Here is a 26677-nt window from a genome sequence, read left to right as displayed (position 1 = left end):
ATATACATTACTATATGATTCTCAAATTGCAGATTTTCTTTTAGCAATGCCTTCATTTTTGTGTCCTGTAGGCTTCAATCAAATGCACATAAAACATTTTCCACCTGGAGATGTGCTCTGGTGGGCAGGTGCCCCAACTAAAATTTGCCCAGTCCCAGATTTGACAATTGAGTTTCTCTCCTCACCAATGCTATTCCTTACTGCTTCCCCCCTAGCAGGGGAGGAGAACAGTTTCTTTGGGAATTAGAGTTTTAAACCAGAAAAAGTCAATCCGGAATAACCCAAAGACCTTGTGACGTGCAAGAAATAAATAGCTTTTTAAATTAAAGGACTGAAAGAAGGAAATTGAAGGCACAATTGCACTGTAAAGCTTTTTTTTCAGATTATAATCTTTCTCTTTTTATATGAATAAGGAACCCAGACTTTTGTTGCTAGCAGATCAAAAGTATCTGCAGAACCACCCAAATCCTATTTGTCGTCTTTTCCTTTGGTTTTCCTGTACACCATCTCGCGAAAGCTGGCCAGGATCTTGTTCTCTCTCTTGCGCCTTTCCTCTTGGTTGAAGGATGCCAGGGCTCGCTTCTCGTCTGCACTGTAGATCTGGTTTTCTTTCCGCAGTCTGACGGCCTCCATTCGGCGATGCCTGTGAAGAAGTTGGCAGAGTTTAATTCTCAGTCAAGAGTCTTGGGGCATGACCACAACGGTCGTCCTTGATATATAATAGTCCACCAAAAATTCAGAAAAATTACAACGGTTTTGTAAAGGAGTAATCACAACAGCCCGAGTTTTTTCTGCTGTGTCCTTTTTGCACTGTATTTTGGGGGACTGTGTAATACCCAGCACTACTCTGGGCTTAGTCTTCACTCTTGGTGGGCTCAGAGGATCCTATGGGGTGCTGGGGACTGAATCCACATTTACTCATGCAAAGTGCCCTGCCTGCTGCAGCTCTTTTGCTATTCCACTGATTACGTTCTATCATTGAAATATTAAGCTCTGGCGTTCTGGAATGGGGATGGAATTTATTTGTATATTTTGGTTTTTGGGCCACAGCCAGCGGCAGCACTCAGGGGACCATATGGGATGCCAGTAATTGAACCCGGGTCTGTCCCAAGTCAGCCGTGTGCAAAGCAAATGCCCTACTGCTGTTCTATCTCTTTAGCACCCTAGGAACAGAATTTATTATTTCAAAGTCTAAAAGTCTCAATTTTGCTTTGTTTCCTGCAAGCAAGCAGACACAGGCAATTTATTTCACTCTATCCGTTACCTGCGGCTTTTGCCTTTGTGGGATTGGTAGTTATATAGACAAAATACTTAGGGCAGGAGTGATAGTACAGTGATGAGGGCATTTGCCTTGCACACGGTTGACATGGATTCTATCCTCAGCATCCATAGGGTCCTCCAAACTAGCCAGGAGTGATCTCTGAGCTATTAAAGATTGGGTTAAGTATTGAGCACAATGGGTGTGGCCCAATAACAAAAAAAAGAGATTAAGATGTCAGGTTCTGGGCCGGAGAGATAGCATGGAGGTAGAACGTTTGCCTTTCATGCAGGAGGTCATCGGTTCAAATCCGGCGTCCCATATGGTCCCCCGTGCCTGCCACGAGTAATTTCTGAGCCTGGAGCCAGGAATAACCCCTGAGCACTGCCGGGTTTGACCCAAAAACCACACAAGATGTCAGGTGCTGGAGAGAAAGTACAGTTGGAAAGGTTCTTATACCACACAGGGTACAAGGTTTTAAGCATGCAGCCCTATTATGAGGAGTGTCAACCATGGTGCATTAAATAATAATGAGTAAATAAAAATGTTATTGACTTCTGCTGGTTGTTTTAAAAAGTTTTTTGGGCTACACTGAGAAATGTTCAGGGGTTAATCCAGGTTAATTGCATTCAGGAATCACTCCTGGTGGTACTTAAAGGCCGAGGTCTATTGATAGGGAATGAACCTGGGCCAGACATGTGCAAGGCGAGCATCCTACCTGCTGTACTATTGCTCTGCCCCATGATCTGAGTTTGACTTTTAATACTGCTGTCCTATGAGCGTAGTCTCATCACTGTTCCTGGTATACTGCTTGCTTTTCTAATTTTCCTGTTTAATTTCTCTTATTGAACCTGGTGAATGCCATAATCATTTTCTGCTCCTTTCTCTGAGTTCATAGAGAACTGACACATCTGTATTTTGTGTGGTCCTGCCTGATGTTGCTCAGGGCTTACTCCTGTCATGGCACTCAGAAATCACTTCTAGCAGTGCTCCAGGGACCATATGGGATGCTGAAATCGAATGCAGGTCCAGGCAAATGCTTGTTCATCCTACCCACTGTACTATCTACCTCTGGTCCCCAATAAGTCTATATCTTTCTTTCTCTGATATATTTTTGGGTTTTGGACCACTTCAGGGGTTACTCCTGGCTCTGCACTCAGAAATTGATCCTGGTAGGCTTGTGGCCCCTTTTGGGATGCCAGGATTTGAACCTGGCCCAGATTGGCCCTGTACAAAGCAAATGCTCTACTGCTGTGCTATTACTCTGGCGCTGTTTTTCATGTATTTTATGTTTTCTGTGGGTGGGGTGGGTGAGATGGGGAGGCACAGATTTGGCCACACCCAGTGGTAGTCTGGACTTACTCCTGGCTCTGGGCTCAGGGATCACTTCTGGCAATGTTCCAGGGAGTATATGTTGCGCAGAGGATCAAATTGGGGTCGGTATTGTGCAAAGCAAGCACAGTATAGCATATTCCTTATAGGTAGCGAGAAACACTAGTTAACTATATCCTCCAGATTATAAGTTACCTGTGTGCCAAAATATGAATTATGAAGGGAGGCTGAAAGGTTGAGTCTTTGAAGTTGAGGCAGAGTCATGTTGTGTACATACTTAATTTCAGACAACACATAACATCGTCAATATTAAAGCAAAACTTTCTGCTTCCTTTGGAACAGAAATGAATGATAATTCATGAGATGAGAAGTCCTGAACTTTTCACCATTTCATAAGATGAAATGGAAAATCATTTTCAAAATGTAACTTTCTGGTAGTAAAGCTGAAAAACAAGTCACAGCAGAGAAATAGTCATACTAAGCACATACCTGCTACCACTCATTACGTAACCAGAGCATTCAAATGATGCAATTTCTTCACTTGTCAAGCCAATTTCACCTCTGCGTGGGATCCGCTTTCCAGCTTTTACATATTCAGCCATTGCCGCACCTTCACCAGGTAAGAGAGCATGACCATAGCTGTGAAGGGATACAGAGGTCAAGAAGAAGGTTCTTTATAACAATCTGCTCCTCTAAAGGAGGAAAAACCTCATGGTCCCTCAGAAAAGGGTAGGAACAACAGCTTCCAAGAGTTGGAGGCTGGGACGACCAATACTAGCACAACCTGGTGACTTATGACACTAACGCTAAAAGGCAGAGAAGAGATACTTTGGAAGAGCAAAAGACCGGATAGATAGTAGTGAGCATACAGATGCTTAGCTGCAATTGCAGATACATTTATTCCTGAACTAACTACTATTACTCTTTGCCCTTGAACAATTCCTTTGGTCCTAAAATTGCAAAGAAATCATATATCTCAAATCAGAGTGTTTTTCAGACTTAAGAGTCATAACACTATATGGTAAAAATGGTCTGTTCAATTGTTTTCATGGTAACTTAAAAACTACCACTCCTTCACTCAATTCATTGAATACCTTCTAAATATTTATTAAAGGCAAGAATTTTAATACAAAAATGCTGCTCTTATGGGATTTAACATATAAGAAAACACCACTGCAAGTACAATCCAGAGTATATAATGCAGCATACAAAATTATAAGTGTGGTCAAAACTAAAAGACACTAGAGGCAGGACTCATACCTATGTATAGAAAAAAGGTAACTGCTTGCTCTTTAAGCCTACACTCTCCCTTAAATATTTAAATATTTTCTCTTCCCTAACACTTAAGTGTTGATAAAAATTACCATGCAAAACAAAACAAAACACCAACTTGCTTCCCACACCAAAAAAGCTATCTGGATTCAGAACATACACACCTCTTGAAAAAGGACCTGGAAGGCGATCAGGATTTTAACAGAAAGAAACAGGGACCACTGAAGAACACTGAACTGGGAAAGGGCAGCATGTTGGGGGAATAACTAAACGAGGCACAAAAGTAGGAAGGAATACAGTAAATGCAAGGATGTGTTAGTTCAACATAGTGGGAATCTGAGATAGAAATAAAGGGACAAAGGAAGAAAGCCTTGGAAAAATAAGATAGGGTCATAGTTGGAAACATTTGATATTGCAAACTCACTGTTACTTACTTCAAAGGCTTATCATCTTGAGATGCAAGAGTTTTTGGCGCTTCGGGACCAATTAAATCTGAGGGTTCTTCAGGCTCTGCATGGAAGATGTTAGAAAAATGTTTATATCTTGACTACAGAGAATGAAAGAGAGAGAGAGAATTTGTAAGACAAATACCCTACCAGCTACTATTACTCCAGGCCTACTAAAATTTTTTTGGTCTCCCAGCAGTGTTCTGGGAGGCCCAAATACTACTCCTGAATATGTTCTATCAATAGGGCTAGATGGTTCACTGCTGGGGGCCACCAGGCATGTACCCAGCTATTTGCATACCAGCTGGTATGGCAAATGGCATATGGAGGCCCAAATATTACTCCTGATTATGTTCTACCAATAGGGCTAGAAGGTTCACTGCTGGGGGCCACCAGGCATATACCTAGCTGGTATGTCATATGGCAAATGAAATGGCATATGGCATATGGTACTGAAGATCAAACTATGCTCTAAATGTGTCTTTGATTTCTGCGCTGTCTCTCCACCCTGATGAATCAAAGTTTGTCAGAAGCACCTACTTGATCGGTCCTTCCAAGGATTCTCCAGGAACTCTTCTTGGGACTCTTTAGAGCTTGAATCACTCGAATCCTTTCTGTTCTTCTTAGACTTCTTCTTTTTGTATTTCTTCCTGTAATCATCATAATTTGATCCAACTATTTCCATGATGAAGGTCACATTTCCCCCCAATTAAAGTTGACTGAAATGCTTTGAATTCTAAGTTTATTCAAATGTTTTAGAGAAGAGATTTTTGGATCTGTTTGGGTTTGTACCTGGGGGTAAATAGGAGCCAAAATGATTTGAATTCTTGGCTTATCCAGACTTTTTACTGATATTTTTCCTCCTGGGTTTAGGGTCACACTTGGCTGGCGATGATCAGGACTTATTCTTCTTGGTTCTGTGCTCAAGGATCACTCATGGTGAGCTTGGGGGACCATATGGGGTTCCATGGATCGAACCTGGGTGAATTGCCTGCAAGTAAATGCCTTATCCACTATATTACCACACCAACCCCTTATTCAGACATTTTAAAATTTTTGAGCCACACCGAGGAATGCTCAGAGTTTCTCCTGGCTCTGCACTCACAGGTCACTTTCAGTGAACTCAGCGTGCCATATGGGGTGATATGGGATGCCAAGGATCAAACCCTGGTTTGCCAGGTGCATGGCAAACACCTTATTAGGTGTATTATCTCTCTGGTCCTTTATATAGACATTTTACAGTAGGAATTTTTACTTGTTTTTCTTTCATGCACAGTGGTGCTCAGGAGCCTCTCTTAGCACTGTGCTCTGTGCCACAGGGAACATGTGGTGTTAAGACTATACCTGGGACTACTATATGAAATCAGGCACTAGGCCCTTTTAGCCATCCCACTGGCTCTTAGAGGAAGTCCTTTGTCTATTTTGGGGGGAGATTGGAACTACCCACCAGTGCTCTAGATCTTCTGCTAGCCCTGTGTTCAGGGTAGTGCTTTGGGGATCATGCAATGTAGGAGATGAAACCAGGTGGCAGCATTCAAGACAAGTGCCTGAATATCTGTACTATATCTCTGGCCCCTAGAAAAGAGTTTTATTTTATTTGGTTTTGGATTTATCTTAGAGAGGAGCTTTTTGTTGTTGATTTTGGATCATACCTGGTAGTGCTCAGGCTGACTCTTGGCTTTGTGCTCTGGAATTACTCTTGAAGAGTTTTTTTTTTTTTTTGGGGGGGGCATACCTGGTGATGCTCAATGCTTACTCAGGCTTTGCACTCAGGAATTAATCCTGGCCATGTTGAGGGGACGAGAGGAGGCCAGGCTTGAACCCCAGTCAGCTGTGTGCAAAGCAAACACTTTACCTACTGTACTATCTCTCCAGACACCATCCCCAACAATTTAAATTTAAAAAATGATAAAACTTAAACAAATCATGCTTCACTATAAACAAATCCTTAAAAGGAGCAATGACATATACTTTCCATGATATGGAATAATAACAGAAATAAAGTGACTTGAAAAAGGTCCAAATTGAATTAAATCATTTTAAATGTAATGATTAAAATACACCAAATCTGCTTGTATCTCTGGATTCAGATTCCAACTCATTTTTAAGAGCCATGAAACAATGTAAGCGACATTCCTGCTGTTCCTACACAAACTGAACTTCAGGGTACACCAAGCAGTCAATGAGGATTCTTTTCATATCATTCTTCTTGCTACTTGATCAAGAGGGAAAGTCAGAATCATCCAACCAGCATTATAAAATTCCTAATGAACTAAGAATAAGAAATCCAGTCAATGCCCCATCTTCCTCCTCCCCCACCTCCTCTGCCTGTATTCAAGAGAGGCATTCTACTTCTCTCACGCATTAACATTATCATGATGGTTGTTAGTGTAGTTATTTGATGGGAAGGTTGCATTGGTAAAGGGAGCGTTTTCTTTTTATGACTGAAAGCCAACTACAATCATGTTTGTAATCATGGTGCTTAAATAAAGATATTATTAAAAAAAGAAATCCAGTCAAGTAGTATCAAGGGGACAACAGTATAGTGGGCTGGACACTTATCTGTGTACAGTCAACCAGGCTATTTTTTTATGGGGGACACACTTGGCAGTGCTCAGGGTGTACTCCTGGCCCTGGACTCAGAAATTATTCATGGTGGTGCTTGGAGGGCCATATGGGATGCCAGAGATTAAACCCATGTCTGATACAAGTGAAGTAAGCACCCTACCCATTGTATTAACACTTTGGCCCCTCATTTCAGGTTTGATCTCCCAACACTACACAGGATCCACTAAACCCTGATTTGAGTGATCTCTGAGCCAGAAAAAAGCCCTGAGCACTGACAAAAACACAAATAAAAAGCATCAGACTGGTAATATGACAAAGAGAGATATAAAATTGTATTTGCCTTCTGATATAAATAAATTGTGTCATCATTCAAGTATCCCTGCTAAAACTTCAAATCAGAACTTTCTTAAGTTTTCAGACTTTACTATAGATTCTGTGTGGGAAATATGAAGGAGAGAGAAAATAATAAAATAATAATAATGCAGGGCTGGAGAGATAGCATGGAGGTAAGGCGTTTGCCTTTCATGCAGAAGGACGGTGGTTCGAATCCCGGCATCCTATATGGTCCCCTGTGCCTGCCAGGGGTGATTTCTAAGCCTAGAGCCAGGAGTAAACCCTGAGCACTGCCGGGTATGACCCAAAAACCAAAAACCAAAAAAAGAAAAAAAAAAAAAAAGAAAAAAAAGAAAATCATGCAAATACAACAAGCGAAGCCCACAATGGGGAAACAAAATAAGTAACTTGGTTTTTTTCAACAAGCAAATGTCAAGGAAATGGAGTCTATTGATTTAAAGATGTTTGAAATTCATTCCGCAATTGCAATTAAAATATTTTTAAATTAGAAAATACTGACGGTTTGTGTTTTTTCTTCTTCTCCTTTTTCTTGGCTTTCTTGGCTCTCCTTTTGGCATTTTCATCTACAAAGTAAAACATGGGCCAATTAAACAAATGAAAATGGAAGAAAATATTCACAATCAACACATCAGATAAAGTATAACTATCAATAAGAGACTTTTTTTAAACCATGTACTCCTTAAACTTAACTCCATGTCTGGCATTCAACAGAACACTATTAGTACTACTGTTTTTTTTGTTTTCATGTTTGTTTTGGGGCCAGACCCAACAGTGTTCAGGGGTTACTTCCTGGCTCTGCACTCAGAAATCACTCCTGGCAGGCTCGGGGGACATTATGGAATGCTGAGGATCAAACCTGGGTCAGCTGCATGCCAAGCAAATACCCTACCCACTGTCCTATCTCTCTGGCCCCAATTAATATTTTAATAGAGTTCTTAGTGAGCATCAATTAACACCAGTTTTCTCATCATGATGCTTGAAAATGGGGTGCTTTCAAGAATCTTTGTGCTTATTTATAATAAATGTATATTTTCTGAAAAATAAAAGGGTTATGAGAAAAGATACAAAGCATTCACACAGGAAAACAATAAAATATCCAAAATCCCTATTAAAATGGGGAAAGGAAATGAGTCAACACGTCTCTGAAGAAGAGAGTTGGAGTACAGGAAAGAGAGTAGGCACAGGAAAGTGTTCATAGTGGGGCCAGAGATATAGTACAGTGGTAAGGCACTTGTATTGCACATACTTGATCTGAAATCAATATCTGGCACTGCATGTGGTTACCAGAGCCCTGCCATGTGTGGCACTAAAAACAAACAAACAAAAGTGTTCATCAACACTAATTTTAGGGAAAGCCAAATCAAAATGAAAATGAGGTAACATTTCACACCAGTGAGAATGGCATATTTCAAAAATACTGAAAACAGTATGTGTTGGTAGGGATGAGCTCAAAATCATGGTGAAGCCCTCTGCACTCCTCTGTTCACTGCAACACTAGTCACAATAGTCAGAATCTGGAAACAACCTAATGCTCGAGAATAGATGAGTGGATAAAGAAACTGGTAGATCGACACAATGGTATACTTCACAGCTGTTAGGAAAAATGAAGTCATGAAATTTGCTTATACATGGATGGATATGAAGACTATAATGCTGAGTGAAATGAGTCAGAGGGAAAGGGATATAGAATTATCACACTCTTTGGTAGGATAGAAAAAAAGGCAGCATGGTTATAATATCCAAAGACAATAGAGATGAGGGCCAAGAGGACCAGTTCATGGTAAGAATCTTGCCACAAAGAGCAGGAGAGTGTAATTAGGGCAGTGCAACGACGACTGTGGCAATGGTAGCTGGAAATAATCACTCTGGACAAGAATTGGATACTGAAAGGAGATAAAGGGCTACCATTATACTCCTTCAGTAGCAGTACTGCAAATCAGTGTCTAAAGGGTAAAAGAGGGAGACAGAGTGAGAAAGAAGAAAAATGTCTGCCATAGAGGCAGGCAGGGAAGAGGGCAGTGGGGATTGTGGGAGTGAAAATGGGGACATTGGTGGTTGGAAAGGAGCACTGATGAACAAATGGTTGTTGGACATTATATGACTGAAACTCAATTATGAACAACTTTCTAACTGCATATCTCATGGTGATTTAATTAAAAAAATTATTGAGGGGCTGGAGTGATCGCACAGTGGGTGGCTATCACAGTGGGTAGCAATGTGACCAAGCCACATTTGATCCCTGGCATCCCCTGAGCCCACAAGGAACAAGGAGTGATCTCTGAGCGCAGAGTCAGGAATAACCTCTGAGTAACACTGGGTGTGGTCCAAACACCAAAAAATTATTGAAAAAAAAAATTCATGGTGCTGTAATAAAATTTACAAAAGAGAAAGAAGGTAAAAATAGGTCTCATCCACTGCTGGCAGGGAATGTTGTCTGGTTCAATTCCTACGTAAAACATTATGGCAATTTCTTTCTCTCTTTTTTATTTCAGGCCACACCCAGAAATGTTCAGAGGACCATGTTTAATAGTGGAGATCAACCTTTTCATCCATGTGCAATGTAAGCATCCTACTCACTGTACTATTGCTCCATCCCTACAGTATGACTATTTCTAAAAAAATGTAACAGAGTTTCTATATGACCTAAAGATTCCACTTTTTGATAGCTATGTCCAGGGCAGAAAAACATTCATTTGAAAGGACAGATATACACATTGTAGTGCTTAGTACAATAGCCAGGCCATAGACTCAATACAGATGTCCAGATGAATGGATTATGAAATTGTGGTACATATACACAATGGAATACTACGTAGCCACAAGGCAATGATAAAACCATGCAAATTATTGCAAGTTGAATGGAACTGAAAGATACTATGTTAGATGAAGTCAAAAGAAAAATGTCAAGTAGCAGATGATTATCACTTAAGTGTGGTGTATAGAATAATGTGACAAGGGAATACATGATAAAAAGGCCCAATATTACAGAAATGAAAAGCTTACAGAAAGAGAGAAATGGAGGGGGTGATGGGGCAGGAGGAGGGTAACAGGGGCCAGGGGCAGGGGCCTTAGATACACTAAAGGTGTAGATGTCTAGTATATGTATATATCTAAATCCCAGACCTATCAATACTGCAAGCGGAACCAACCATATCCTAATAATTAAACAAAAATCAATAAAAAAGGAGAAAAGTGCAAAAGGGTGCCCATCATCCAGTTTAAGAATCACTTAGAGGGGCCGGAGAGATAGCATGAAGGTAAGGCGTTTGCCTTTCATGCAGAAGGTCATCGGTTCGAATCCCGGCGCCCCATATGGTCCCCTGTGCCTGCCAGGAGCAATTTCTGAGCCTGGAGCCAGGAATAACCCCTGAGCACTGCCAGGTGTGACCCAAAAAAAAAAAAAAAAAAAAAAGAATCACTTAGAGGTACTGTTCCACTGTGCTACTGAAATCCGGGACCACTTGGCTCGGAGCTCCACTTCTCACCACCCAACATACTTGGTCTGGTACAACTACAACTACATGTAACCAGTCTGGCGTGGTATGACTTAGATGCAGCTCTTCATAGCATGCATTTGAGCATGCCTCTAGAGTCTGCTCTGTGCCTCCACGAGATTCCTGAAGCAACTGAGTATCAAGCATGTAGCTGGCACCATATCCATGAGCTCTGCATAAACTAGTGCTTCTGGCCATATGCCTGGGTGTTCCCCAGAATGGAACTGGCTCGGATGTGAGGCTGGCAGAGCCACCGGCTTGCTTACCACTGGAGTCTGTTTCAGATTCAGAGTCACTATCGCTGTCATCAGAATACTTCTTGTGTTTTCTTTTTGACTTTTTCTTCTGCCGTTTCTTAGCCCTTTCCTTGGAATGGTTAGACTTCTTCTTCTTCTTCTTCTTCTCCTCTTCTACAGAGACACACATAGAAAACTAACTTCTAAATATGTACATTTCTGGGGCCGCAGTGGTAGTGTGAGGGGTAAAGCGTCTGCCTTGCCTGTTCTAGCCTAGGATGGATTGCAGTTCGATCCCTGTGCATCCCATATGGTCCCCCAAGCCAGGAGAGATTTCTTTTTTTTTTTTTTGGTTTTTGGGCCACACCCGGCGTTGCTCAGGGGTTACTCCTGGCTGTCTGCTCAGAAATAGCTCCTGGCAGGCACGGGGGACCATATGGGACACCGGGATTCGAACCAACCACCTTTGGTCCTGGATCGGCTGCTTGCAAGGCAAACGCCGCTGTGCTATCTCTCCGGGCCCAAGCCAGGAGAGATTTCTGAGCACATAGCCAGGAGTAACCCCTGAACATCACTGGGTGTGGCCCCTAAAGCAAAACCTAAATAAATAAATATATCCATTTCTGAGTACCCCCAATTATTGTATTGAAAAGGCACAAAGAGGGGCCGAAGAGATAGCATGAAGGTAAGGCATGCAGAAGGACGGTGGTTTAAATCCCGCCATCCCATATGGTCCCCCAAACCTGCAAAGAGTGATTTCTGAGCATAGAGCCAGGAGTCACCCCTGGGCGCTGCAAGGTGTGACCCAAAAACAAAAAAAAAGAAAGAAAAAAAAGAAAAGGCACAAAAAGCGAGAGTAGGCAAATTTGAGTAAAAGCAATGGTTTATAAACTGTTTAATAACCAACTTCCCAATAAAAAAAAGCTCTGCATTTTCTTTTAAATTTTTATTTAGTTATTGGTTTTGGGGACAAACCCAGTGATCTCAAGGGTTACTCTTGGCTCTGCATCCAGGAACTACTGGCAGTGTTCAGGGAACCATGCGGAGTTCTGGGGATCAAACTTGGGTTGGCTGCATGCAAGGCAAATATCCTATCTGCTGTACTATTGCTCTGACCCTAATTCTGTACTTTCAAAATATCTTCTAGGGGATGGGCAGCAAGGCAACTGACCCAGGTTGAATCTCTATAACCCAATATGGCCCTGAGACCCTACCAGGACCACTGGGTATGGCCCCCTAACAAACAAAATAATACCTTCTGAAGAAGAAGCAGAAGTAGTGCTCTTTTTTGGCTCTTCATCCTCTACAGGAGTGTGTTCATCAGAACTGAATTGAAAGAAAGTAAGAATCAGAAAAATGATAGAGACCTGGACAACAGTACAAAAAATAGCTTTCAGAGGCTAGAGAGAGAGTATACTTGCACATGGGTCCAGGCTAGATCCTCAGATTCATATAGGGTCTTTTTTCTTACAATCTCATGTGTTGAGGACTGATTGTCAATAGATCACAGTGAGGGAGCTGCTCTGCTACAAATGAAACCTTGATCCTGCCAAAGTGTCTTCTAAGCCCTAGGAAGTGCAATGTGTTTCTGAGTTCTATGAGCTTTTACAACAGATCATTCCAATTGGAAATCTCTGGTTTAAGGCCAGGTTGGCAGAAGCACCAATAACAAACAACCTGCACTTGCTACTTGCTTCTGATGTATAAAGATGTTCTGAGTAAATGAGTCCCTAACTTATTAAATAAAATGGCAGGGAATGTCAGAACTGAGTTGAATTATCAGACTTGCAGAAATGCATGTTGGCATGAGGAAGCACACACAGCAACATACATACTCACACGCACTTTGAAATTCACATCCCCACATGCATACAAAGAAATTCAATGAAAACACATTTTCGGGTTTGTGCTTCTACTGTTCTGCCCTGCCATCACCTCTGCAATGTACCTGGGATCCCTGCAACCTGGTCAGCACGTCTCAGAATGAGTTTGACAAAGTTGCTGAGGGAGTGAAGAACCTCCAGACCAGGTCAACAGATGAAGAGATGCTGTTCATCTACAGCTGCTACAAGCAAGCAACTGTAGGCAACAGAAATACAGAATGGCCTGAGATGTTGGACTTCAAAGGCAAGACCAAGTGAGGTGCCTGGAATGAACGGAAATGGATTTCCAAAGACAGTGCCATGAAAGTGTATGTTGAAAATATAGAAGAGCTAAAGGGCAAATATAAAATATAGGGACTGGATTTAGCTGCCAGCCACACATCTCAGCTCAACTTTTATAATACCTTATCCCCCCTTTCAATTTTGTCTTTGGGCCACACCTGGCAGTGCTCATGGCTTACTTCTGGCTCTATACTCAGTGATCATACCTGGCCAAGGCTTGAGGTACCATATGGGGTACTGGGGCTCAAACTGGGTCAGGTGAATGCAAAGCAAACACTCTACTTGTTGTTCTGTACTCCAGCCCTGCCTTTTCTCTAATTAGTTTCTCTAATATTTCAGATGAAGTGAAATAATGAAAATAACCTGTTAACTAAATTCTTCAAACTCTGCAGATTAAGGACTGAAGCCATTGTGACATAGTTTTAACTGAAGATTGATTGAAAGTACATTTATTTCTTGAAAAAAGAAATTCACCAAAACCCGGATGTAAGATATATATATATATATATATATATATATATATATATATATATATATATATATATATAGAAGAAACCACCAGGTCAAACTAAGAAAAGAAATAGAAAGTAAGGAGCTGGTATGATATCATAGTGGGTAGGTGCTTGCATTATACTCAGCTGACCATTTTTGATCCCCACACTCCATATGGTCACCTGAGCACTGCCAGGAGTGAACCCTGAGCACGGAGCCAGAGTAAGCCTTGATCATCACTGGGTGTGGCCCAAAATCCCCAAAGAAGAAATAAGAGGTAAGAAGGCTGAGGGAAGACTTCATCATTCTACTGTGCATGTGTAATGTACTTATGATACAACAGAGACTATTATGTCTTTCTGCAACAAGAACCAAACATACCACAGTACAAAGAATTTTCATTCTGTTGCAGAGATTTTTTTAAACAGAGGAATTATTAAAATTCTATAGTATTTAAGAAAAGGAATTCCTTATATCAAAAAATCATTTCCTTTGAATAATACAATGGGAATAATTTAGGTAGTACCCAGTAACTTGTTTTTAGGGTCCCTTCTGACTCTATTATTTGTGCAGTTTAACTTCTTATGATAATGCCTTCTCTCTGCCAGTCACAAATGATAAGACTTTACCTGTCAATCATATTGTCTCAACTTAACCTAAAATAATTTTCAGAAATAGGGAGAGGAGAAAGAAATTATAAATAATGCCAAAAGAGAAAAAAGTATGGAAAAGGAAAAAGCACTAACCTTACGAGTACTGGACACAGAAAACCTAAACAAAACCATACTGATATAGTCATTTAAAAAATTTCTGTAGGGGCCAGAGTGACAGTATGGTGAGGAGGGTGTCTGATTCACACGTGGCCAACCTGGGTTTGATTCCCAGTATCCCATATGGTCCCCTGAGGCTGAGTGATTCCTGAGTGCAGAGCCAGGAGTAACCCCTGAGATATTGGGTATGACCCACCCCCAAATCTCTGGATTATAAAATACAAAGACATAAAACATTCAAACCAGCTGAGAAAAAAATCACCCCAAACAATGTAATTTAAATACCATATTAAAATAATAACTATACATTTAACACTGAGCAGGTACATGAGTAGAAAACTAACACCCCATGAATTATAATTTTAAAAGAATGATATTCATGCAAAAATTCATTAGGACTGTTCAATGTCTGTAAAACCTAAGGGGCATAAAGGAAAAGAGAGGGAAAGTATCTGCCATACAGGGAGACTGAGGGGGGACAGGAAAGAAACTGGGGATATTAGTGACAGGAAATGTACACTGGTAAAGGGATGGTATTGGACATTGTAGGACTGAAACTCAATCATGAACCACTCTACCTATGTATCTTATACTGATTCAATTGAAAATTTCTTTTAAAAATCCCTAAGGGGTCGAGTAATATAAAGCACAAGGAAGAGGGGAAAATGTGAACTGTGTTGAATTTTCCACTTAATAGAAGCTGTGACATTTGACACCTGGATTGAAACAAAGGTAAGTTCCTCAACAAAACTATTTTGAACACTTACTCTGGTTCTGGATTCCTTGGAGAAAGTCCCCACACTTCAGGAGCTCCTAATTCTCCAATTCTTTCTCTTTCACTTAATCTCCTAGAAGAAACAAGCATGTTAATTCTGTCTCCAGAGTGAAAGTTTTATTTTTCCTCACAGACACGACATTTGAGACTTAATATTAAAACCTGGTTAAGTGGAAACTCATGAGAGATCTGATGTTCTGTAGTACTGTTCACTTGTACAGGTGACAGAAGCTGGGAAGGCTGGGGAAACTGACCAGTGCACACTGGTCACTTTTGGCACACTACCCTGACCTACAATGTGACAGAAAAGTCCATATGTAAGGCTAAACACCTTACCCTCTGGACCCAAAAGACACTAGCTTCTTTTCTCTTTTCTTAATTTCTGCTGTTATTTGCAAACATACAAAATGCAAAACACTAAGGCTCAATTTCCTATGTTTAGAGGCTTGTGACTCCAGAGGTTATGACCAATTTGGTGAGAGGGAGTGCAGGAACTATGTACATTAATTAATAGCCACACATGTTAACTGTATTGTGATCATATTATCTAAATTGCCATTATAAAGAAACACAAATTGGAGCTAGAGAAGTAGAGCAGTGGGTACCTCTACACATAGACAACCGGGGTTTGATCCCCAGCATAGTCCCCGAAGCACTTTCAGGAGTGATTCCTGAGAGCAGAGCCAAGAGTAAACCCTGAGCATTGCTAGGTGGAGCCAAAAACCTAAACATTTTTGAGGGCTATCAAAAAACTTTATAAATTCCTGGCACTGCATACAGTCTTCTCAGCAATGCGAGTGGTCTCTCCTGAGCACAGAGCCTAGAATATCCCCTAAATACTGTGGTTCTACCCCCCAGAAAGAATGCTAATATTAGAAAACATAAGCCATTATAAGAGAAATATAATGGATCTGCTTCTTTTGGGGGGTGGGTGGATTTTGGGGGGAGGGTCACACCTATCCATGCTCAGGGTTTACTCCTGGTTCTGCACTCAAAAATCACTCCTGGCAGACTTGGGGACTGTATAGGAGACCAGGGATCAAAACTGAGTTGGCCTCTTGCAAGGCGAATGCCCTATCCACTGTACTATTGCTCCAGACCCAGGTCTGCTTCTTTGAATCAATCATTTTTCACTTTTCAAAAGAAAATAAAAACAGTTATATCACATTTGGTGGCAAGTGGTAAGGTCAAATTAGCATTAGCTGTCTTCTAAAATATTCTAATTATTGTGCTATGCTTTCTCAGGGTGGACCAAGCAGAAACCCAGAGTTACATATCCTGCAGACTTGATTTATTACCAGCATATCTAAGCCCTAGATAGGTAAAAGAATTAGGTCTGGTGACAGACTAATGGTCTTAGAGTAGTGAATGTTTAGCCTATTACAAAATCAGAACAGTGAGAATGTTCAAAGCACATTTTTGTTTTTATTTTGTGGTCACAACCAGCAATGCTCAGGAGTTACTCCTGGCATTGCACAGAGGAACTACTTTTGGTGGTGCTTAGGGGACTATATGGGTCAGCCATGTGCAAGGCAAGTGTCCTACAGGCTGTGCTATTACTCTTATGTTTTACTTCTTGATTTAAGGGAGAGAGTCTGTAGGTGACCATGCAGTCAAAGACCCAAGTCTAGCTGCTATCTGGCTTCACCCGCACTCTTTTTTTTGTTGCTATTTTGTTTACTGGGCAACACCTGGAGGTGCTCAGAAATGACTCCTGGCAGGCTCAGGGGATCATATATAGATGCTGGGGATTGAGTCTGGGTAAACCACGTGCAAAGCGAATATAAAATCTGTGTGCATAAGTGGTACTTGTGATTGAATCTAGAACTCGCATGTGCCTTAACCCCTGCCCTCTCCTGGACCAGATATTCCTGATAAGAGTAGAAATGTTTATTTTTCTGCCTCCTTGACACCACCCAAATATGAAAACTTATAGTAATATGAAAAATTTTAGTAAGAATCTCATTTTTCATGGCACTGGGTCTGCATAATTACAGAAAGAAGTCTTTCCTTCATACATGAGTGATTTCAAAACTGAATTTGTTGTTCTCTTTTAATGCCGAATGGAAGGCATTTGCACAGCATACTTTTCATATAAATAATTTAGGCAATTTAACAACAACCAAAAAATACCCAGAGTCAAAGAGATGTACAGGGATTAAGGGAGTTGCCTTGCATGTGGCTGATTCTGGTTGGATCATCCCCATCAGTTAGGGTTTCCCAAGCACTGCCAGGAATGATCCCTGAGCACCATGGGCTGTAGCCCATGCCCAGCTCCAAATGATCAGTGGGGCTGGGAAAGTGGTATGTGTAAGACCTTAGGTTTAATGCCTGACACTACACACACACACACACACACACACACACACACACACATACACACACACACACACAAACACACACACATACTAAACAGAAGACAATCTAATTAAAATGGGCAGATTTTGGGGCTGGCGAGGTGGAGCTAGAGGTAAGGTATCTGTCTTGCAAGCACTAGCCAAGGAAGGACCACGGTTCGATCCCCTGGCATCCCACATGGTCCCCCCAAGCCAGGGGCATTTTCTGAGCGCTTAGCCAGGAGTAAGCCAGGAGTAACTCCTGAGCATCAAACAAGTGTGGCCTGAACCCCCCCCCCCCAAAAAAAGGGCAGATTTTGTGCACAGCCGACCTGAGTTCAATCCCCAGCATCCTGTATGACCCCCTGAGAGTGCCAGGAGTAATTTCTGAGTTCAGAGTCAGAAGTAAATAATAATAATAATAGTAATAATAACAAATCTCATACCTGTGAGTATAGATTACATCACAGTAGTAAGAAGCATGGGAAGAGGTGTGATGAAAAATGGATCTGTGCACTGTTGGTGAGAATGTAAAATGTGGCAACCAGTTTGAAAAACATGAAGATGCTAAATAGATGTACCATATGATCACACAATCCTACTTTGGGGTACATATCCTAAAAATGTGACTACATGAATACCCCCCAAACTACACACAGTTCAGCATTTGTTCCACATTATTTACAATTGCTCAAACATGGCAACTAATGCAACATAGATAACTGGATAAAGATTTGCTAGGTTCAGACAGTGGGCTACTATTCAGCTATGAAAAAAGATGCAATATCACCACTTGACATGAAATAGAACACACTCTGGGACTTAAGACTAAGTGAAATAAATCTGGGTGCAAAAAAAAACAAGATTTGGATGGATTCACCTTAGAATATAAAACTGAGGGGCCCGAAAAATAGTCCAGTGGATATGGAGTGTCTTGCATGCAACTGACCGTATTTTGACCCAGAAAGGGTTTCCTGAGCCCTACCTGGAGTGATCCCTTAACAAAAAGCCAGGCATAAGCCTTGAGCACTGCCAGTTGTAACATTCCCCACGTCAAAAAGCAGAAACAGAGGGGCCAGATCGGTGGTGCAAGCTGTAAGGCGTCTGCCTTGCAAGTGCTAGCCTAGAGCGGACTGCAGTTTGATCCCCCAGCGTCCCATATGGTCCCCCAAGCCAGGAGCGATTTTTGAGCGCATAGCCAGGAGGAACCCCTGACCGTCACCGGGTGTGGCCTCAAAACAAAAATAAACAAAAAAAGAAACAGAATATAAAATCGATAAAACCGACCAAAAATAAAGAGATAAACCAGTGAACGTTAATCATAAAACGAAGAGGGTCTGGGGGTGAGGCTCAAGCACCTGCTTTACATGCTAAGGTAGGCTGTAAGCTCCGGCCAGAACACTGACTCCCCCACAATGGGGAGTGATTCTCAGCCACACTGCTAGCATGAGCCTACTGGTGTGCAAACCCCACTGCACCAGAACCAAATGCGTGTGAGCAGCATTAGCCAGTGTGCGTCCTCGGAAACACCATACTCCAAGTCCTTCGATGGGTACTACCACCCAGTCTACAATCCCTAGACCTCTAAGCAAAGACCAACACAAGTCGAAAGGAATACAGTAAGTACAGCTCTCTGCCTTGGTCCCTAACGTATTCCGTTTTCCACCTCAAAATCTCACTGGGGGTGATGGGGAGCTGATCTCCTGGCCCACTGCTGTGGTCAGGACCGAGGCTGTTTAAGAAGACTTCTCTCAAAGCAGCAGATCCAGATTCCTGACTGCCTTTAATTTATCCCATCTCAGAAATTTCCCCCTCGTCCCCCATTCATCCCTTTTTAAAAAATCCGTCATTTAATTCACAATTCTATTAAAAAAACATGTCCACTTAGCCTAGGTAAGGCTCTCTACGTTGCCTCATCATGCCACGTGCCAGGCCTGCTCCTGAATCAAACGCCAGGCAGCTGTCAAGAGGGTGGCCGCTAAACTAGTTACCTCTTTCTTTCCACGAGGCTCAGTCGGGCGGTGGGGATGAAAAAAGACGCTCCTAAACGATCGAAGGCCATAACTACAGTAAATTTTCTCTAGTTCAAGGGTGTCAGGGGTTTGGTCCTATCTGCTACCTGCCAGGGGGTAGAAGTGGCCAGCGGAGGGGAGGGGACCACAAGACAGGATCGAGTGACAGTCACCCAAGATGCATGAAAACCTTCGGGAGGAATCAAGGCGCCTAAGGGGGAGCAGCAGGTGGACAAGAGGGTGACTGACAAGTGAACCGGGGGTGCCCAAGGCGACGCTAGGAGTGGGGGGTGAACGCATTCAGGGCACCCCAGTTGTCACTCACTTTTGTCGCAGGCTCTCCTCCCGTTCCTTGTCTAGGAGGCTCGGCCACGGCTTGTCACTCCCGTAGGGGCGCGAGTAGCTGCCATAATAGGACGAAGAAGCGGAAAAGGGGGGCCCCCGAGACGCGGAGGAGCGGTCCCGGGAACGAGATCGCGAGCGGGAGCGGTGGCCCTGATTCCTCGAGTGCTGGCTGAGGCCGTTGCGGTCGCTCGAGCGGGAGCAAGAGTGGGAGCGCGACGAGTGGCCCCGCGGGGAGCGGGAATACTTGCTCGCTTTGGGGCTCCGGGAGTGACTGCGCCGCCTCGCACTGGAGCTCGAGGCTCCTTCCGGGCTCCGCGAACGGGACCCCGGAGACATCCCGGCCTCGGGGTCACCCCCGCCGCGGAGGAAGGCGGCACCCTCGCCTTGGGCACCCCAAATCCGGCGGCGCGCCACTGGCTGGCACGTCGGGAAACCTTGGCAATACTTCCGGGTCCGGCGGCCAATCGCTTCCCCCGTCCTAGCCGGATCCCGCGCCGCGAGACCGGAAGTGTGTAGCGTTTTTACAACGCCGGGGGACACCTGCGTGCCTTCGTCCTTTCGGTTCCGAGCGGGGTTGCTCTCTTCTAAATGGGACTTTTTTCATCCTCCCATTGGAAGGACCCAAGAAGGACGAGAGCGAGTCACCAGACACTTAGACTTTGCCACGGAATGAACGACACCACTGTGATTATAATTCTCAGAAATTACTCCCGAGCCTCGCCAGGAACCCCGGAGCAACCCGGCTGTAGTCCCCAAACAAACCCCAAGAGCCAACTTTGCAACCGTGCTGGCTTTACGTGGCAGGCCAGCCCTTGGCTGGCAAAGTGAACCCCGACCACGACACTCGATCTTGGTCTAAAGTTCTTGAGCAAAAGGCTCTGTTGATCGACTAGGAAAGGGAAAGAAAGCCAGAGAACTGGGACATGTAAAAGTAGCCAATGGGGTAGGGCAGAGGTTGAATCCTGTGAGAAGCCAAGACAAGGAATCTGTCGCGTTTACAAGGATTCATTCTATGCAGGTGTGTGTGTGTGTGTGTGTGTGTGTGTGTGTGTGTGTGTGTGTGTGTGTGTGTGTGTGTGTGAGAGAGAGAGAGAGAGAGAGAGAGAGAGAGAGACAGACAGACAGACAGACAGACAGACACACAGACACACAGACACACAGACAGACAGACAGAGACAGACACGGACAGACGATCTAGGAAGGCATTCATCTTACCTTAATAATTCATTTTATTTGGGAGGGGTGAGGCACATCTGGCAGTGCTCAAGGCTCACTCCTAGCTATGTGCTCATGGATCATTCCTGGCTGGCTTAGGAGGCCTATAAGGTGAGGTGGGTGGAAGGCAAACACTTTACCTGTTGTCCCTCCTTACTTTTTTTTTTTTTTTTTTTTTGGTGTTTGGGTGACACCTAGTGGCGATCGCTCCTGGCAGGCTCGGGTGACCATATGGGATACTGGGGATCAAGTCCGGGTCCTTACTGAGTAGACTGCGTGCAAGGCAAATGCCCCAACGCTGTGCCTCCTCCTTACTTTGTTTGTTTGTTTGTTTTGGGGCCATACCCGTTTCACGCTCCGGGGTTACTCCTGGCTATGCGCTCAGAAATCGCTCCTGGCTTGAGGGACCATATGGAACGCCAATCGAACAGAGGTCTGTCCTAGGCTAGTACGGGCAAGCCTTACCGCTTGCGCCACCGCTCCGGCCCCCCTTTACATTTTTAAGAGTCATGCTGAACATTTATGTTGACTTAAAAATACTTAATTGAATCACCATGTTACACAGTTACAAAGTTGTTCATGATTGAGTTTCAGTCACACAACATAGCACCCGTTCACTAGTGCACATTTCCCACTACCAGTGACCCCAGTTTCCCTCCTGCCCTCCTCTCTGCCTTCTCCCCTGCCTGTCTCTATGGCAGCCGTTTTTCTCTTTTTCCTTCTAGACACTGTGGTTTTCAATATTGTTACTGAAGTGATATCATGCCTATCCTTTTATTTCCTTTCAGTACCCTGTTCTTGTCCAGAGTGATCATTTCCAACTATCATTGTCCTAACTGCACTGCTCTACTATTTGTAACAAACTTCCTACCATGCACTGGTCCTCCTGACCCTCATCTCTATTCTCTCTGGATATTATTACCATACAATCTCTTTTAAAAAATTGTGGGATACAAATGAGTGAGATTATTCTATGCCTATCCCTCTCCCTCTGACTCATTTCGCTCAGCCTAATATTCTCTGTATCCATCCATGTATAAGCAAATGTCAAGACTTCATTTTTCCTCACAGCTTTGTAGTATTCCTTACTACTTCTTTATAGTGAGCTGGATAGATACTCCTCTATGACTGCATGGGTGCCACCCAGAGCACTAAGACAGAGAGATGGTTTGTGAAAATGGAAGCTGAAGGTGTGGAATCTAGGGGCATTCTTTTGTAGTCTGTATTTGTTTCAATGTATAGGTACTTTCAAGTCATAGCAACATTTATTTACGAAATACAAGACAAATGGTGTGTGTATGTGAGGAATCAGGCTGTATCACAGCAGTGCACAGGAACTACTTGGTTCTGTGTGCAGGGGTCACTCCTGGCAGTGCTTGGGGTTCAATCCAGGCTTTTCCCATGCAACAAAGGCATACAGGCAGTTGAAATGTCTCTCTGGCTCCTCAAACAACAAGAAAATAAACCACTAATCTTATTTGAAATGATTTATCGGCTTAAAAACTGAAGTATAGACTTTAAATATGTTGTATTGGAGGGCAGAGCAATAGTTCAGAGGGTAGAGAATTTGTATGCAACCAACCTAGGTTCAATTCCTGGCACTCCATAAGGCCCCTTATGGGTAACTCCTGAGTGCCAGGAGTAATCACTAAGCATTTCTGGGTGTGGCTAACCCCACCAAGGTAATGTTCTTTTCAAATATATTTACATTCCAAAATCAGTAGACTTTTGATTCCTAATAACTCTACTGAGGTCCTGGTTTGGTTAATTTCTTAATATGTGGTTCACCAGGATTTCTACTGGATGAGTTGGTGTTACAGAATAGGGAGGAATATTATGATATTTAGTCTCTATATGTATGGAAAATTCTCAAACTCTTGGGTCAATCAATATGATACTCACATTGGAAAGAACATCAGTGTTCTTCAACATGCTAGGCACTGTACCCTACTACTGAGTCACATTTCTACCTCATCAATAGTTTCTAATATAACCTCATTAGGAGAAGTTATTTCTGCCAACATATAGAAATATGAATCTGTGGAAATATTCTAATAAATAAAATGGTAAAATGAAATGATGATTATCTTAGATCAGAATTCAGCTAAAAATCTTGCATGTGTTATGTGCACACACACACTTGTCTTGCATGTGTAAATAATAGAGGAAAAAACAAGTAATGCACTGTCCCTGTACATGAACTTGAGAGTTTGCTTGGGTGGTCTCAGCACCAGGCATGTGGGGGAATAAGATAGTAGCCGAGTATTTACATTTATTTATTTTTTTAAAACACCATGGTTTACAAAGTTGCTCATAATACAGTTATTTCTGGCATTCAATATTCCAACACCAATACCACTACCAGTATAACATTCCCTCCACCAGCCCCTAGTTTCTCACCATCTTCCATTCCTGCCCCTTGGCAGGTACAAATAATTTTCTTGAGCCCGGAGAGATAGCACAGCGGCGTTTGCCTTGCAAGCAGCCAATCCAGGACCAAAGGTGGTTGGTTCGAATCCCGGTGTCCCATATGGTCCCCCGTGCCTGCCAGTAGCTATTTCTGAGCAGACAGCCAGGAGTAACCCCTGAGCACCGCCGGGTGTGGCCCAAAAACCTAAATAAATAAATAAATAAATAAATAAATAAATAAATAAAACAAATAATTTTCTTAATATTGCTTGTTCCAACTAAATGATAATAGAATTATTGAAAGAAAGTTCACTAAAAGGAGACCTGTCATCCCACAATGGGGTCATTTTAAGCCATGTTTTGCAGTAGGAATGTACCAAATTAGATACAAAATGATCATAGAAACTGGGGCCGGAGAGTTAGCACAGAGGTAGGGCATTTGCCTTGCACACAGCTAACCCAGGGTGGACGGTAGTTCGAATCCCGGCATCCGATATGGTCCCCCTCCCATGCTAGGAGTGATTTTGAGCACAGAGCTAAGAGTAACCCTTGAGCGCCCTCAGCTGTGATCCAAAAACTAACAAACAAACAAAAAAAGAACAACAGCAACAATAAGATAATAAAAACCACCTAAGCTCATCAAACAAAACCAAAAGCACAGAATGCTCAACTAGCAACCAATTTAGCTTGCAAATTGCAAATGTAGGATTAAAGCAATAGAACAGTGGATAAATACAAAGGTCAAGGGGCCGGAGAGATAGCACAGCTGCATTTGCCTTGCAAGCAGCCGATTCAGGATCAAAGGTGGTTGGTTCGAATCCCGGTGTCCCATATGATCCCCCGTGCCTGCCAGGAGCTATTTCTGAGCAGACAGCCAGGAGTAACCCCTGAGCACTGCTGGGTGTGACCCAAAAACCAAAAAAAAATACAAAGGTCAAATAAGATATAGTCCTCTACTCTGGCATTGTTTAATTTCAATATTCCTGTGTTTGTTTCTTTGTGGAATATAGGACACAAGTCTCTTGTGGTGATCTATAAAGATAAATGTGCTTCACACTTGCAATTTGGGGGGATTGAACCACACCCAGCAGTGCTCTGGAGCTAATCCTGGCTCTGCTCTCAGAACTTACTCCTTGCAGGTTTGGGGGAACCATATCAAAAGCCCTACCCGCTATGCTATTGCTTCGGTCCTATATTTGCAATTTGCAAACTAAGTTGCTGGTTGAGCATTCTGTGGTTTGGGTTTTGTTTGATGAATTTAGGTGGTTTCTATGATATTTTGCATCTAATTTGGTGCATTCCTACTGGGATGTCAGTATTGAACAACATGAAGGTATCAAGTGGCTATGTAAGCATGCTGCAACTGCTGCACACTCCGGGAATTCTAGGATCTGTGAAGCTCATACAATTAACTGAACATAGCAGAGGCTGTGGACTGTGGCTTCTGGAAGTATAGAGGCTTGGGGGAGGCTGCCTGCCCTGATTCCAGAAAGACCTCAGAGATCTCAGCCCCCAAAACTGCTTTCCTGGAGGTATCCCTGCTGAGATCAGTGGAAGATGGGCCATTGACATGGCAGCAGTTGTGCAGAGGCTTCAGCAGAGCAGGAAACTTGCCCTCATGCCCCTTCCGAGGAACCCCAGAGCTGTTAGCTGTGAGACCAGTGTTTTTGTGAGTTTTTGTGGCTTGCAGTAGCTAAGTATTACAGAGGCTAAAGCTAAAAGGGAGACAGCTCATTCTCAATATCCGAGAGGGATGAACAGTGAAGAAGTTCCAAAAACTTGGCAAACCACAAGGTCCCGAAATTCATGATAAATTCCAAATAAAATCAAAGAACCATTCACATATATGTGACAGAGGAGAAAAGAAAAAAGAAGATTAAATACAGGGCCAGAGAGGCGATATAGGGATGAAGCAGCTTGCCTTGCACAGAGAGGCAAGTTCTTTAGTACTGCCTAGGGTAACCTGAGCAGATGCCAGGAGTGATCCCTAAGCTCAGAGCCAGGAGTGAGCTCTGAGCACTGCCAAGCGTAATCCAAAAACAAAAAAGAAAAAGGTTAAAGACAGAGATCAAATACCTTCCAGTCCTCTACTCTGCCATTGTTTCATTTCAATATTTTTGCTTTTTTTTGTGGAATATAGAAAACACAAAAACTCTTGTGGTGGTCTATAAAAATAAATGTGATACTTATTTGTGATTTTTTTGTTTTTGGACCACACTCCTGGCTCTACTCTCAGAACTTACTCCTGGCAAATTGGGGGGCCCATCTAGTATGACAGAATTGAAACTGGGTTCGAAACATTCAAGACAAATGCCCTATTCGCTGTTTTATTGCTTCAGCCTCACCTTTGCAATTTATTTTTAAATAATAAATGTTAAATATGAAACGGTGGCATTTGATTTTCCCCCAAGCTTCTGCCTTCTTTCATTCTTGTTTCTCCTCCCCATTCATCCTTCTTCTGATTTAAAAATGAAAGAACAGGGAGACAGTACAGTGGATAGAGTGTGTTCCTAACATGAAGCCTACCCAAATTTGATCCCTGGTATCACAGATAATCCCCTGAGTCCCCATCAGGAATGATCCCTGAGGGCAGAGCCAAGAATAAGTCCTAAACAGGTATGGCTCCAAAAGCAAGGAAAATAAGATTACAAAGTGAAAGAGAATTTGTCAGTATGCAAATATGCAAAACTAGACCAATGCTACATGAAGTACTTCATGCCTATTATCAGATATGCCACACATCCAAAATGGGTACATCTTGAAAACATTGGATTCAAATGACATACTTTGAGCTCATCTTTTTTCTTTAACAGACTTAGTTTTTACAACATTTATAGGTTTACAGCAATGAACAGAAAGTACAGCGAGTTCTCAAATATGTCTCCCTCCTATGCCCACAATTTTGATTTTTAACATTGTAACTGATGTAATGAATTTATTACAATTAAACTAATATGATCACATTATAGTTCATCAAAGCCTATGGTTTTCACTGGGTTTACCCTTTATGTTGTGCTTTCCATGGAAGTTGTTAAATGCATCATGTCAGGTATCCACCATTACTATATTGTACAGATATACTGTTTTTGTATATTGTTTTGCTGTCCCCCAAAATTGTCTATGTGCAACTTATTCATCTGTTCTGTCCTGTCCACTTTACATCTTCAACCTCCAGCAAGCACAAATCTTTCTATTGTC

The 26677-nt window shown here is 42.6% G+C and overlaps 1 protein-coding gene and 2 pseudogenes across 1 annotated transcript; 1 reads left to right on the top strand and 2 right to left on the bottom strand.

Moving 5' to 3' along the window:
* Positions 1-207: 207 nt before the first annotated feature.
* Positions 208-20299, bottom strand: NKAP (NFKB activating protein). Its single transcript, XM_049767655.1, has 9 exons — positions 19836-20299; positions 15155-15235; positions 12216-12286; positions 10991-11131; positions 7730-7793; positions 4849-4958; positions 4297-4372; positions 3080-3229; positions 208-643 (listed from the first exon to the last, which is right to left on the bottom strand). Exons 1-9 carry the CDS (start codon positions 20189-20191, stop codon positions 469-471), a joined length of 1224 nt encoding a protein of 407 aa, XP_049623612.1. The 5' UTR covers positions 20192-20299; the 3' UTR covers positions 208-468.
* LOC125999377 (acyl-CoA-binding protein-like) lies at positions 12826-13197 on the top strand (annotated as a pseudogene).
* Positions 16452-16574, bottom strand: LOC125999642 (uncharacterized; annotated as a pseudogene).
* Positions 20300-26677: the final 6378 nt, after the last annotated feature.

This window comes from Suncus etruscus, chromosome X (genome assembly GCF_024139225.1).
Source record: "Suncus etruscus isolate mSunEtr1 chromosome X, mSunEtr1.pri.cur, whole genome shotgun sequence".
NCBI classification, from domain to species: Eukaryota; Metazoa; Chordata; class Mammalia; order Eulipotyphla; family Soricidae; genus Suncus; species Suncus etruscus.
The sequence above is the reverse complement of the archived record's forward strand: the minus strand, read 5'-3'. Positions and strand labels throughout refer to the sequence as shown.